Source organism: Numida meleagris, chromosome 2 (assembly GCF_002078875.1).
Source record: "Numida meleagris isolate 19003 breed g44 Domestic line chromosome 2, NumMel1.0, whole genome shotgun sequence".
Taxonomy (NCBI): Eukaryota; Metazoa; Chordata; class Aves; order Galliformes; family Numididae; genus Numida; species Numida meleagris.
The window spans coordinates 48,343,594-48,359,471 of NC_034410.1; the positions used below are offsets into that span (position 1 = coordinate 48,343,594).

Genomic DNA, 15,878 nt, shown 5'->3' on the forward strand with positions numbered 1-15,878 from the left:
CCAATCTCAGTGGAAACTCTTTGGGATCAGTACTAAGCATTGGATCTTACTGAATGGTCAGGGTAAGCTGGGAGGAGGAACTAAGGCTGTATTTGGATCTTCCCTCCTGCTGCCTTAACTAAGAACCCTCTTATAAATAAATGCTTTTGAAACTCCCTTCAGACGTTGAGGGTTTTTGCTTTTTTATTTATACTAACATACTGTCTCCAAAATATTTTCCCCTGAGAAAATATATTGATCTATGTTTTTAACTTAATAAAGAGTGTTCATGTTAAGCATAAAGAAGCTCTACTGGCTCAGAACCATTAGATGAATATTTTTTTATAGAGCTCTATGTATAATTTAACTACAATTACTCAGACATCACAGTGAGTTATTTTTACCAAAAGAATTCATGCTGACTGGGAGTTGATAACACTTATGCAAGCTCATTTTATGAAACTTAAAAGCATGGGTAAAACAGGCCTCTCTAAGGTGATGGTAGGACAGAATTCAGTCTGAGCATTAGATTCGAGGTGAAATTTTATAAATCACATAGTCAAATAGTTTCCTTCTGAACTGGCATTTACCTAGTATTAACTTAGGGACTAATGCCACTTGAGGGTTTATTGAACGTTTCCATAAATACATTTTTAAACATTAAGTTGAGTTTTCAAATTAATTTGGACAAGTGCCTTCTTCGTCTGGGAAATACTGTTTACTCTTTGAAGCTGTAAGGTCCCTAGACCAAAAGAGACTTAGGTTTCAAGCAAAAATCAGTATTTTTCATGGGAAGCATCCACTGACACTAAAAAAACCCCTGTAGATATCTTCACACATTCCCCTCAAGAACCAACCTGGTTTTCTAATCAGCTATCTTTGCAGTGCAACTTCTTACACTGCCAAAGCACCCTAATGAAATCTGTTGCTAAAGTGCTCTGCAACTTTGGACAAGGCACCTTTAATTTACAATTCCATCAAAGTGGGAAAGAACGTCTTTTTCTCTGTTCACATTTTTAATTAACTACCTCTACTGTGAGTCACTTAAATTTGTCCTTCAGGTTAGAGACCATCCCGTTATGTAGAGGGATGCAATTGCTGGCATCACAGGGGTGCACTGGCAGCTGTCTGATTTCTTTTACTTGGTTTTCAGTGCTTTATGTGCTTGAAAATTGTGTATTTCAGTAATCTGCATGCTTCTTCCTCAGGACCCGATCCAGTGTCACTGAGGAGAACAGTGTGTTTCTGCTGACTCTCAAAGCATTTGAAATCAAGGCTGTTATATTTTCAGGGTCCATGTGCATAAGGGGGCTGGTTTCAAAATGATGTGACTTGATGTAACGATGTCATAACCATGACATATAAGGATAATCTCCAAATGGGAAGACAGTGTTAAAAACCACACAGTAAGAGCTGCTGAACTATGCCAGACTAAGGCATGTGCCGTCAGTGATCTCAGGTGGTAATCAGAACTGTAGGGTGATAAGCTGATTTTTTAGAGCCTTGTGATGAGGGTCACGTCTCTTGGAGCCAGGTGCTACCCATTCTTCTGCCTTGACCCCCTTGCAAGAAGTACCTTTTCCAGATTTTTGTTGCAGAGAGGAGAGAAAACAGAGGCCTCAGAGAAAGTACCAAAGTAAGAAGATTCTGCAGGCTTTTCATTTGAATTTTTTCTTTATTCCAGTCTGCTCTAGTTAGACTGGGGTGTCTGGTTATCCTGTGTTAGCATAATACAGGGAATAATATGAGGAATAATAGCAATACCTGATTTTTGTGTTGCATCCTTACTTCTAGTTGTGGAGAGTGGCCTCTCAGCAATTTAGAAGTGTGACTGGGCCTTTTTACATGGGAAGCATGGCTACCACATCGGATGCCACCTTTCATGTGCCTGTTGGATGCCATTCATTATGGTATTGTGTATGTGATGTATTTTCTTATGGAAATGAGAAGTTATCGTAGCCTTCATGGGTAGAATCATCTTCTAAAAATGCCATAGCTTAACATTTCCATCCACCTGTCTTAAATTCACTGCACAGAAATACATGATCTAGACCAAGCCTTTCAGAAGTATAGTTACCCTCAGGAGAAAAAATATGAGTGGATTTGCTACAACAGATAGTCTAAATGCAGAAATCAGCTTGGACGCTTCCAGAAAATGCAAGGTCCTACTCTGGAAGCCAAAAGTTAAAGTAGCTTCAGCACCTTGTAGCAGTGAGGAATTTTGTGTATACCTATATATATATATGTATGTGTTCTGTGTGTTATATGTAACTTTTTTTTTTAACCTATTCCATCATCTCCTGACTCACAACTTCTCTAGTAGCCATTTTCAAGCTTTTATCAAGCACTTATGGGTCTATCTCATGCTCTTGGAGTCTGAGTGTGCCAGAGGCTTGCGTTTACCTGTATCTCTGAGGGGCAAAGGGGCTGTTCTCTTTGTACTCTGAAGACTGACATGGCAGATTTTGGAAGTGAGAGCAGCCTGGTGCTTAAATGAGCAGATCTGTTTGTTCTGTGAATTTAGGGAACTGGGGGATACTCAACATACAGAATACACATTAATACTGGCATAGATTAGGTAGGACTACTGATCATTTTTGAGGTTAGGAATATGCATAACAAGAGCCTTGGTGAGTGGAAGGCTGGTTTGGTCTAGCCAGCTGCTGGTCTTATTTTCCCTAATCTCCAGTGCCCCTCTAATCTTTAGGCACTAGAACTTTGCAAGTTCAGTGTTTGCATCTATGCTTCTAAATGAGATTTAGCTGGTGCTCAGAGTACTAATCAATTTTTCTTATTTTCACGCAGATGTTTTGCACCTGTTTCTCTGTTATTAATCCCCTGTATACACCTCACACTTCTTGAAAACATTTCTGTGGCTGTCAATAAGATGCAGGAGCTCTGAAATCTGTGCCTGGATGAGAGTCCTTTCAGAGAAAGGCTTCCATTACCTGAGGGAACAAAGAGCCTCCCACTCCAGAAGCTGCTTTCCCATCACAAATGCAAACAATCTACAGCATAAGATCTTTTCATAAGGAGAATGAATCATCAGCTAAGTATGTTGTTCCTCTTCCAGTTAATGAAGGATGACAATGTTTGGTGTACAGTGCAGTTGCCAGGCAAACAGCAGCAACAAAAATCCATTAGAAGTTATTTAGGGAAATACTGGGTAGAGTATGCCTCTTGATTCTTACTTACCAATACAGATAGCAGTTTCCTGCCTTCCTGAAGTATTTGGAAGCATATCTCTCATTTAGAATAGTCTCACATTGTGCCTTTGCTATCTATGTAGTTGATCTGTTACTGAGTTGTAGTAACTAATCTTAAGATTCTAATTAGAGATACAGTTAAGTCATCCAATGTTTCTGATTAGCAAAAGGATGCCATGTATTTTTATAACTTTTTGTTGACTTTGTGTTTAGAAGTTTATGTTTATACTGCCTGTGTTGTTGACAATAACACCACAAGCGAATAAAGTCATATTAAGTTAGTGGTTTTTCCTGCGTGGTAGTGGGATTTGATAGTATTATCCTGAAAACTCTTTGGGTGACTAACTCTAGAGGGGTCTAAATAATCTCTGGCTCAGTAACTTGTGCACAGATTCCATGGCTGATATGCTTGAAGTTTGTGCAGTGCTTGATTAAAAACTCTCAGGAACAGAATCTTCCACCCAGCCACAGAAAGTCCCATCATTAGCATGGTTGGTGTCTTTTCTGATCTTATTAGACTCAAAATCTCATGAAGATAGGTTTTTTTTTTAATGAGGAACAGGTAAGAAAGCCACCAGAAAAGCCTTCCTTTGGTGTTACTATGCTTCTGATCGCTGTGTGGGATTGATCATGTTTAAAATTTTTTGTTAATGACTGTGACAGAAAGAAGGAAAGTGCTGATAATTACTGCTGGTGTCACAAAGCATTGCTAGTACGGAGGAGGATATGAATATCTAACAGTGCAATTCAGATGATTGATTGGGCTAAAAGCAAGGGGTGGAATTTAGTAGTACAGAGTGAAAGATTATGCTGATGAGGACTTAATAACAAGGACTTCTACTATGATCTGAGAGTCTTATATTTTAATGAGGGGGGGTGTTATGGCCCAAATAACGTGTGGCCAGACAAGAATAAGGTGATGTACACAAGCATTCAAGAGCCGTATAAGAAAATGAATTGACTCTGAAGAGGTTCGATGAAGATGGGGAGGAGATATGAAGATACCTATTCTGTTAAGAAGACAGAACTAGAAGGTGATGATGTATTTAGTCCACAAAGTGATGATGAAGGGGGCAATTCAGGCTTTCAGTGTGAACGCCAGAGGAGGATTAAGCACCAGAAAGAAGAAATGCTTGAGCTTAAACAGATTGCTGGTGCCAGAAGAAATTGATATAAATTGTGAGTAAGTTTATGCTGGAAATTAAATGATAGGTCATAACCTGCAGTGCCATCAATTTCTGGCAGAGTCTTATGAGATGCGCAAAACAAGCTATTTTAGGATAGAGCTTGATAAGTTTATGAAACACATAACAACATTACAGTCTTTGAGAGCAAAAACTCCTGGACTTCCCAGAGGTGATGGGAGAGACTTTGATTTGTCTGTAAAAAAAACCAAACAACTCTCTCAGCAACTGCTGAACTGTTTTTTTATTCTCCTGAGTTTTAAAGAAGTGATTGCTGGGAGAGGACATGTAAGTATTTCAGAGATTTCAGAGCAATACAGATTTTTTTTATTACAAGAATGCTGTACAAAACATGTGCCACTGGAGGGGAAGGAGAAATAGAATGTTCCAGAGAAAAGTTTTTTCCAACTACGTGTTCAGTACAAACTTATCTCCATGCGTATTTTCATTTTATCTAATATTTATCTAATATACTTTCCCTCTTCCTTATACTTTAGAATTTTTCCTACAGCATGAAATAGTTAAACTCATCTGACCTTTGACTGACTTAAAAAAAAAAAGTCCTCTTGACAGTGTGCTTATTTACTGTTAAGAAATAGCTGACTTTCTTACTACTTTCTTCAATTGCAAGATATAGATGATATGCTGTTGTCTGTCAGTCTTGATGAGTCAATACTACGAAGTGGTATACTTTCCTTTGCGTTGTACTAGAAATTTGACAAAGAATCCTTGAAAGCTAAATTGGCTGAGGGGGTGTACTAGTGAAATTGATTCCTGCTGCAGAACAGGGTGGCAAGCTGTAGGGAAGATAGTTTAACAGAGCAGTTGTTATGGAATTAAGACTGCCCAGGACTCTAAGTTTGTGCATGGTGAACTCATGTGAATGATCCATGTTAATCAAAGAAGTTATCATACCTATGAAGTTACTTTTATAATAAGGAGGTGTTCTTGAGATTTTCACGCAGATGTAATACGAAATAATACATTTGAAACTGAATAAATTTGGTTAGGCCTGGTATTTTGTTGTCTGCTTGGACTAGTGACCATAAATATTATGTATTTTTTGCAATTTTTCCTAATGGGGTGCCTACATGTCTCACAGCTCTCTTTATGAAGGAATATTTTTTGTTAAGCCATGGGTGTCCAACCTTTTGGCTTGCCTGGATTGCACTGAATGAACAGGAATTGTATCGGGCTGTATACACAAAGGTCACTCCAAAAGGAATGCCAAATATTTCCATGGAAACTGTGACAGATACAAAGAGCACAATAACACTGATAGAGCACATTCTCTGCTACAAAACACTATTTTTCAACATAATAGCCACCATTACTCAGATGAACAGAAGCCTGTTTGCCATGCTTGTAAAAATCTGCACCAGTGGAGATGTCACTGTCGCCACTGCTGAAATGTGCCACCCACTGCCTCAGTGTGCTCACATCCACTGTTGGGTTCCCATAAACGTTCAGTAAGTGTGGATGTCAGTGGGTGCCATTTTTTCTGCATGGAGGAATTCAGTGACACACCTTCACTTCAGACACACTTCCACGTCAGACACCATTTTGTCAGACTGCCTTTCTGCTGCTGTCTGTCACACAGCAACAAAATGTAAAGGAATATTGGTGGGAAAGTTCAACTTCTACTGCCATACAACCAATGTCTGCCTGTGATGTTGTGGGTCAACATAATAAAATAGGAGGTATTACTTTCAGAGCAGCTCTCAAAAATATAGTTAATGTATATAGGCAGTAAAAGTTATTTTAATCTTTAATATTTTTTATTAAAAAAAGAGAGCAACAAAACCACAAAACTAATTGGATGTTTGATCTTATTTTTGTGGAACTGCCTCACCTTGGTTCGGTGGCAGTGGCTGCCGTTCTCAGTGAGCTCTCAAGGTGTTCATCAGAGATTGTTGATGAAATTTTACTCTTCCTGTGCTTCATCCTTGAAAACAGATGCACGTACTTCCAACTAGCAGTGCTGTGAATAAGGTGTGACTGTGAAGGGAGAAGAATTTCTCTCTGATCAGAGAGGGCTTGTAAAAGTCTGGCAGAGAGACATGATCCGATTTTTTAGTTGACTGTCTGACTGCAACTCTATGCATTCCATACAAAAGTTTGCAGGTGATGTATTTATGTTGACTGAAAAAAGAGTTGCAACTATGGCTAAAAAAATCATGATTTTTTTTTTGTCAATCTTGAAACCTATTCTCAAATTCCTGTATCAAAACACAAAGCAGGGCTGCATATTTTTTCTCAATTTCCGGTACTATGTTTAGCCAACATAACCAACTGCACACAGTTATTTGCCATAACTGGGTCAGCACTGCCATGCGCCCTCCCTGTGTCTCAGTTTCAGCCCAGGCAGTGCTGATCGCACACTGCTGTGCAGTTGCTGTGAGTGATGGGTTAAAACCCTGGGGCAAAGCCGTGCTGTTCAGTGGGGCAGAGCTGCTGCCATGATATAGGAAATACCAGAAATTGTCTTTTGTGTGGGTTGTGACTTGCTTTCCCAGAGATTCAGCTTCTTGCACAGTTTCATTGGTCCATACCTTCTTACTCCCAAAAGCTTATTGCTGTCAATAAACAGTGGAGATTTCCGTCCTGGATTAAAAGCATTTCCTCATCTACATGCCACATGTATAGATCTGCTAGTTCCTCGTGTCTTCAGAAGATTCTGTAAGACAGCATTAGGATATATATATGTAAGTTCCATGGTGAAAACTGCATCAAGTAAAATCTTCAAAAATACTCTCACAAAATATGTGCAGAAATGCTCTTCGCTTCTTGTCTCTCATGCCTTTCCTTTCTGATTGCAGGGCTAAACCCATCTGAGACCTGTGCACACACTTCATTGGTCCCATAAAATTCCCAGGCATCAGTTAGCTTACTTGTACCAGAAATCTTGCCAGTAGTTCAGGACCAACATCCACAGTGCCTTCTATCCCACTCATTGCTTTACCTGAGTTTGCCGCTCTGGATCACAGCACACCAGATGGAAGGGCATTTATTCTGTATTTTACACAATATGATGTTTGGAAAGCAGTAAAAACAAACATGTGGTCTGGAGCTGGAAAATGCTTATATTTGAGTGGATTAACAACACCTGTTCTGTTGGATGTCACGACTTTGTGAGCTGGGCTTCCCAAACACAGATGTTGAATAGGCACATAGAATAGAGCGCTCTGAAACTCTTGCTGCAATATCCGGTTGGTAGGTGGCAAACATCTGAGACCTTGTGTACACCTGGAGCCCCTAGTGACTCAGGAGTGCCATCTACTACCTGAGTAGAGAAAACACTTTAAAGGGAGAAGAAGTACAGTTTATTAGCCTTTAGGTTCACCTGATGTCCCAACATAGATAGTGCATATTAAGGTTTTACCTAGACTGTGCTGTGATCCAGAGAGATGCTGAAGACCACAGAATGGACCAGTCCAGCCTCCCCAGTGCAAGCTGGCAGCACTGAGGTGAAGACAAAGCTTATCTGCTTGTCATTCATACATCAGCCATGGCAGTATTAGGAGACCATTTTTTCCTTACAGAAATCGACATAGTTCATACTGAGTCCAGCTCTTTTGATTTCTGTGCCATGGAAGATCATAAAATAGATTAGGTTGGAAGGGACTTAATAGCTCATCTAGTTCCAACCTCTCCCCACCATAGGTAGGGTTGCCACCCACTAGATCAGGCTGCCCAGGGCCCCATCCAGCCTGGCCTTGAATGCCTCAAGGGATGGAGGTATCCACAGCTTCTCTGGGCAGCCTGTGCTGGTGCCTCACCATCCTCCCACTGAACAATTTTTTTCTGACATGTAATCTAAATCTCCCCTCTTTTAGTTTAAAACCATTCCCCCTTGTCCAATCACTATCAGACTATGTAAAAAGTCAGTCACCTCCTGTTTATAAGTTTCCCTCAAGTACTGGAAGGCCACAATGAGATCTCCCCAGAGCCTTCTCTTCTCTGAGCTAAAAAATCAAGCCCAGCTCCCTCAGCCTGTCTTCATAGGAGAAATGCTCCAGCCCTCTGATAATCTTTGTGGCGCTCCTCTGGACCTGTTCCAACAGCTCCCTGCATCCTTCTGTGCTGGGGGCTCCAGGCCTGGATGCAGGATGCTGCTGCCTCTCCTTCAGCATGACATAAACTCAACCAAAAGCAGATTTAACTCTGAAATAAAGTGCTCTGGACCTGCCTAACTGTGCAGTCACTCTGGTGTCCTTGCATAGGAGAGCTTATTTGGCTGGGGTTTGTGCTTGCCAAGGAAGGGCATCCTGTGGGACCTGGGAGACCTCAGGGCCCCTGCTTCTGCTTGCCAGGTAAGTTCCCCAGGCTATGATGAAGAAGCACCAATGTCATATTTTGAGGATGGACCAAGAGGAAGTCAGTACAAAATGGAAGAAGCTTTCTGAACTTTTCTGATATTTTCTTTTAAAACTTTTTGAGGTCCCTGTTGGAATAGTGTCTTTGTGATTGTGCCCATAGAAACTGAGTCTCCCAATCTGTCTGTTTGCAGCAAGAGGGCTTTTGCAGTCCTTATACTAAACCAGAGAGAGGTACAGAAAGCTGCTTTTGCTTGCTCTGTGCTTCCAGCACGTTCAGTAAGTGGCACGTTTTAAGGGCACCATCTGCTGGCTAATGGGAGCAAACGATGCAGTGACTTGTTAATGAGCAACACTTCCCTTTGGAGCCTGGCGAGATTCTAGAGAAGATTATTCTGGGAATCACTGAAAGAGACATGAAAGAATGCAGTCACTAGTCACAGCCAATATGAATTCAGGAGGGAAAGTCCTGACTAATGAACCGAATCTCCTGTTATGACAAAGTTACTCACCTTGTTGACTAAGGGAAGCCATTAAATGTGATCTTTTGGATTTCAGAAAAGCTTTTGATGCTATTTCTCACAGTATCCTACTGGACAAAATGTCCAGCCTATAGCTAGACAAGTACATAACACAACTGGTGATCAAGTGGCTGACGAGTTGGGCTCAAAGTGTTACAGTAAATGGATTTACATCAGGCTGGCCAGTGGAGTTCTGCAGAAATCCATTTTCTCTATTTAATGTTTTAATAAATTGCCTGGATAGAGGACTTGAGGGAATACTAAGTAAGTTTGTGCACAACACTAGATTGGGAGGAGGTGTTGACTCTGAGGGTGAAGAGGCCTTGCAAGACATATAAACACATACAGACAGACTAGAGGGCTGGGCAATCAGCAGCTGCATGAAGTTTAACAAGAACAAGTGCTAAATTCTGCACCTGGAGTGGAACAGCCTGGATATATGTACAGACTGGGGATGAGAGACTGGAGAGCAGCCCCATGGAAAGAGATCTGGGGGTTCTGGCTCACGGCAAGTTGAATCTGAGTCAGCATCACGCCATGGCAGCCCACAGGGCCAGCTGTAGCTGGGGGTGGTGCATCAAGCCCACAGTGCCAGCTGGGCAAGGGAAAGGGTTGTCCCACTGCACTCTGCACTGTGCAGCCTCATCTTGAGTGCTGTGTGCAAGTTTGGGCACCACAATATAAGAAGGACATAAAACATTACTGGAAGAGGGGATGAGTGGCCTGGGAAAAATAGAGGGATGCCATCCAGGTGTGTAGGGATGGAGTCAGGAAAGCCAAGGTGCAGATGGAATTAAACTTGGCGAGGGATGTGAAAAAGAAGAAGAGATTCTTTAGATACAGTGAGCAAAAGAGACAGGCAAAGGAGAGTGCATTCCTTCTGATAAATGAAAAGGGAGATCTGGCCTCCTCAGACTCAGTGAAAGCTGAGGTACTTAATATGTTATTTGCCTTGGTCTTCACAGCCAGTCAGGCTTCTCACGCCTCTTGTGTCCCTGAACTTCTAAGCAGGGTTTGGGGGAGCAAAATCTAAGTTTAAGAGCAGAGCAAGTCCAAGACCACCTCATGAGGCTGTGTGTGTACAAGTCTGTGGGGGAGATGACATGCATCTCAGGGTTCTAAAGGAACTGGCTGATGTGGTTGCCAAGCCACTCTCCATCATATTTTAAAAATTGTGGCTTTCAGGCAAAGTCCCCCATGACTGGAAAACTGGAAACATCACTTCCATATTCAGGAAAAGAAGAAGACAAGAACTGGCTAACTATAGGCTGGTGAGCCTCACTGTGCCTGGGAAGATCATGGAGTGGATCCTTCTGGAAGAGATGTTAAGACATACGTCAGACGTGGAGGTGATCCAAGACAGCCAGCATAGCTTCACCAAAGGCAGATTGTGCCTAACCAATGTGGTGGCCTTCTATGATGTAGTGATGGCATCAGAGGACAAAGGAAGGGCAACTGATGCTGTCTACCTGGACGTGTGCAAGGTCTTTGACTTGTCCCACACCACGTCCTTATCTCTAAATTGAAGAGTTATGGATTTGATGGCTGGACTATTTGGTGGACAAAGAATTGGTTGGATGGCTGTAGCCAGAGGGTTGTGGTCAACAGCTCTATGTCCAGGTAGAGGCCAGTAATGAGTGGTGTCCCCTAGGGCCCCATCTTGGGACTGGTGCACTTCAACATCTTTATCGACATAGACAGTGGGATTGAGTGTACCCTCAGCAAGTTTGCTGATGAGACCAAGCTGAGCAGTTCATTTGACACAGTGGAAGGGAGGGATGCCGTCCAGAGGGACTTGTACACACTCAAAAAGTGGGCACACAAGAATCTAATGAGGTTTAACAAGGTCAAGTGCAAGGTGTTGCACCTGGATCAAGGCAGTCCCAGATACAGGTACAAACAGGGAGAAGAACTCGTTGAGAGCAGCCCTGTGGAGAAGGACTTGGGGGTCCTGGTGGTTGAAAAGCTGGACATGAGCCAGCAGTGTGCTCTGGCAGCCCGGAAGGCCAACAGTATCCAGGGCTGCATCAGAAAACAGGTGGCCAGCAGGAAGAGGGAGGTGATTGTTTCCCTCTACTCTGCCCTTGTAAAGCCCCAGCTGTAGTACTGAGTCCAGGCCTGGGGTCCCCAGTATGGGAAGGATGCAGAGCTGTTGGAGTGGGTTCAGAGGAAGGCCACGAAGATAATCAGAGGGCTGGAGCACCTCTCCTATGAAGAAAGGTTGAAGGAGCTGGGCTTGTCCAGCCTGGAGAAAAGAAAGCTCCTGGGAGACCTTACTGCAGTCTTCCAGTTCTTGAAGGGAGCTTAGAAGCAGGAGAGAGACTGACTTTTTACATGGTTTGATAGTGATTGGACAAGGGGGAATGGTTTTAGAATAAAAGTGGGGAGTTTTAGCTTAGATGTTAGGAAGAAATTTTTTACTCAGAGGGTGGTGAGGCACTGGAACAGGCTGCCCAGAGAGGTTGTGGATGCATCATCCCTTGAGGCATTCAAGGCCAGGCTGGATGGGATCCCAGGCAGCCTGGTCTAGTAGGTGGCAACCCTACCTATGGCAGGGAGGTTGTGACTGTATGATCTTTGAGGTCCCCTTGAACCTAAGCCATTCTATGATTCTATAAAAACTATTAGAGAGCATCCAAAGAAGGGCTACAAAGATGATGAAGGGTCTAGAAAGCAAGATGTGTGAGGAGTGGCTGAAGTCTCAGGGTTTGTCCAGCCCAGAGCAGAGAAGCTGAGGGGAGGCCTCATGGCGGCCTACAGCTCCTCACAGGGAGCAGAGGGGCAGCTCTGAGCTCTGCTCTCTGTGATGGTGACAGGGCCTGAGGGAATGGCATGGAGCTGTGTCAGAGGAGGGGTAGGTGGGGGTTAGGAAAAGATTCTTCACCAGAGGATGGTCAGGCACTGGAACAGTATCCCCAGGGCTTTTGTCATGGCCCACACTGCTGGAATTCAAGTAGAGTTTGGACAATGCTCTCAGACATAGGGTTTGAGTGGTCCTTTGTGGAACTAGGAGGTGGACTTGGTGCCCCTTGTGGGCCCCTTCTGACTTCGGATAACCTATAATTCTATGTGAGTATCGAACACTAGAGCTTCTTAATCAGCTGGTAAGGTTTGGACAGTAAACAGTGAAAGATGGAATGATACTAGATATAATTCTTAAATAACACCAAACTGAAGCTGACAGCCTTGAAACTTGTTGGAAGAATTAAATTTGCTTAAAGTCTTTTCTGGCCTAAAAGAGTACATTACTGTTTAGCTGGCATCATTATTGTGCTAGGTACCTATGAGTCCATGTTCTAGTCATGTTTTGCAACCCTTTATGGGATTTTTTACCTTGATTGGTCTTGTCTCTGGAAAATAGCATTTTTAAAGGAAACAAAAAATTGTCAAGGTTTATGTGCTCACTCGTAATATGTTATCCTCTCTGCCCATCAGTGCTGTTCCTCGTGATTACTCTAGCTATAATAAATTAGTCATGGATGGTAATTTATTTCCTTGATAACTCATTTTTCTTCTATAGTTCAGTACTTTGAGAATCCTGAAGTCATTTATGCTCTTGACTAGCTGTATATTGTCTGGGTCATATAAATATTGGGAGCTATGGCAATGTGAATCTGAGGCAGAAAAAAGTAGGATTTGTATGGTGTTGCTCTTATACTAGATAATATCTATATGCAGCTCCAAATATCCCAGGATTTCAGTACTTAGATCCTTACATTTCATTTAATTTTGCTATTAAATATTCCTCTGGACTAATGCATTTCCTTATATAGGCAGAAAAATCTTACTTTTTTCTTACTGTGCTCCTGAATGTAAAGGGCAAAAATATTTTGATATAACATATATATGAATGATATATAATAAATATATTTCATGATATATGTATAATATAAAATAGAATTTGTAAGGATGACTTTAATCATGTATTGCTACATACTAATGGCTAGCATTTAAACATGAGGAAATTACGATTCAGTTGTTATGTGGGACAAGGCAAAGTTTACAGGCACCTATAGAGAGACATGCTGACTCTGAAAGGAGAACCAAACAAGACAAGAAGATAAACGTGTTTGGTGGCAAAAAAACCCAAACACAACAATAACAATAACAAACACGCAAAAAACCATCTATCTGTGTTATACCTATGCATATATATCCAACTGCAGTTGCTGTAAATAGTTGTCTCTCATTTATACCCATGAAAATTGGTATTATTAGTAATTTCAGATAATGTAGCACTTAAATTTAATGCTTTTTGTTTCTCTGTCTTTTCTCCTTTCAGTTGCAAATGAGACAGGTGACAAAAATGCAAGGCCACTTTCACGATTTGCCCGTAAGTAGACTTTTTAATTTTAACTGGATTATTTGTCTATTTACACATTCCATATGTCTTTTAATCTCATAGCAATCTTGTCATTACAGTTAATTTGCAGTACTGAACTGAAGAATGATAGTACTTAGCAGGAAATGTGTCTTAAGGAAATCCTGTCTTAAGTAAACAGCATTGATGTGAATTTAAAAGAATGGAAGGCTTTGTGGCTATACAGTCATTTTAAGCATAAAAGGTTGTAAATCTGTGTCAGAAAGCCAGCTGAAGTTGACAGCAGTGGCTACAAAGATCTAGATTAAGCCTTTGGAATTGCATACTATATGCAATGCAAAGTGTATTCAAATCATACTGATACTTCATCACGTGGCAGGGTTGGGAAATAAATGACTTAGGGTTTCAAATAAGTGCTCCAGGTTTGAACAAAAGGACACATCTGCTACTGTAGCACCAGCTGAACATGAATTTGACCATATGGATCATTAAAAACATATGATGAAATATATAGGAAAGAGGAGGAAGATGGAAAATCCTGTTTATAACACATGAAGTTTCATGATACTTAGCGATCACTTAGTGGGGAAAATCCCATTCTCATCATTAAAAGAGAGCACTTGCTGTTGTGTGGCACAGGTCGAAACATCGGAAGATTTACGTCTACATGCAGTATTTCTCACAGGCACAGGATGGCGCTCGGAGCATACCATACCTCACACAAGCATTAGTGTGGAGCATACAGACGAAACTGCTGCGACTATAAATCTGTCACATGTAGTGACTTATGAGGTGAAAGAACAGATTGAACAGGACTAAGAAAACTGTACTAGCATTCCTTATACCTGATTTAGGGTTTATTTTCCTTCATGTTTCAGACCATGAAGGTTAAAAGGTGGCTTTGTTATTCGGTATTGGCTGGTTGAATGCTGAAAATGCTTATGACAAAGGAAATCACAAAAGATAGCAATGTAAATGGAAATGCAGATGTTTTGAGTTTTTTATCACTTTGCTTTTGTCCGTAATGGTTCCTAAATACTAATTATAAGGTTGGGAGATTCAGCCCAAATACCATTTGTTCCTAGATATTCAGGTTATGAGGACTCAATGCTGCAGTATTGCCTGCCTAGTAGGTCAACTGTAATGCCATGTCATTGTAAACTGAGCTGGCATTTTAGTTTAGATTAGGTGTTCATAAGATTGTTGTTTTTTGGTGTTTGTCTGTAGAGTTTAAGGAGCAAACAAGTTCTGTTACTGCTTTAATCTTGGCTTTCCAGCAGGCTGCCAAGCCTTATTTGTGGAGTAGGGCTGACTTGCATTATGTGGAAGAGAACTGACCAGTGGATGCTGTCGGGTGAATGAAAATAGAGTAACCTCCATTGTAAGGCCTTGTTGTATAACCTAGTGCCGTACAGGATTAAGGGAGGAGGTGAGATCAAGGCCACAAGCTGCTTGGAGTGTTGGAAATGCAGTGCAGGGGGGAACACGTACATTAAAAAAAGCAGTGTAGGGAAGGGGGAGAATCATTCAAAGTGTAAAGCAGACTTTTACTGTTAGGATTTTAAGTTAGGGATTTTGGAGTCAGGTTGAGGATATAAAGATCCAGCTAGCTCATCAAAGAATCATCATAGAACCATAGAGTGGCTCAGGTTGCAAGGGACCTTAATGATTATTGAGCTCCAACCCCCCTGAAATGGGCAGGTTGCTACCCAGTAGATCAGACTGCCCAGGGCCCCATCCAGCCTGGCCTTGAACACCTCCAGGGATGAGGCATCCGCAACATCTCTGGGAAACCCTATCCATTAGCTGTCCTCAATTTACTGGCTGTATTTTAATAACCTGCAAGCTCACCAGCTCCTATTATTATTATAATAATTATATTATTAAATATTCCCCCTCTAAAAATCCACAACTGCAAGTGATCAGGGAAGTATTTTCAGGACAGCTCACAGCCTTCTCACAGTCTTGAGGCACATAGTGCTGTAATATCTTCTGTTGCTTCTATCACCTTCTTTATTAGCTATAGTCCTGTTTGATGACTTCTATCACTAACATTTATCCGGCTATAGCAGCAATTGCTTATGTTCCTTCAGGTGGTGGCCTTTCCCATCAAAGGCACCACACCACAGCAATCCTGCAAAGCTAGCGGAAGGCACTGTGACTCAAGAGTCATTTAGATTGCAATGGACCGCTTGTGATCACTTAGTCCAAAATCCTACTCAAGCATGGTCAGCTAGAGCCACTTGCCCAGCATTTTCTCAGTTGAATTTTGAAAATGCAGAAACTTTACAGCCTCTCTGTACAACACTTACAAGTGTTCAGATGGTACTTCCTCTTTTTAAAATTGTACT

General features: G+C 41.6%; 1 protein-coding gene and 1 long non-coding RNA gene across 9 annotated transcripts in view; one reads left to right on the forward strand and one right to left on the reverse strand.

Moving 5' to 3' along the window:
• PDE1C (phosphodiesterase 1C) overlaps nucleotides 1-15,878 on the forward strand; it is a 317,833-nt gene that overhangs the window by 42,810 nt on the left and 259,145 nt on the right. For 7 of the 8 annotated variants that reach the window (XM_021385552.1, XM_021385545.1, XM_021385548.1 and 4 more), the window contains one exon: nucleotides 13,489-13,539. The exons of the other annotated variant lie outside the window; for it this stretch is intronic. Coding sequence is in view for 4 of the 7 variants with exons in the window: in XM_021385545.1 (XP_021241220.1) it covers nucleotides 13,489-13,539 (51 nt within the window). In the remaining 3 variants the exon portion in view is untranslated. Of the gene's footprint in view, nucleotides 1-13,488; nucleotides 13,540-15,878 lie in introns of those variants that run through there. 8 annotated transcript variants of the gene reach the window in all.
• Nucleotides 4,201-8,014, reverse strand: LOC110393088. The gene is made up of 2 exons (XR_002434784.1): nucleotides 7,752-8,014; nucleotides 4,201-7,668 (listed from the first exon to the last, which is right to left on the reverse strand). It is a non-coding gene; the product is annotated as an uncharacterized LOC110393088 (long non-coding RNA).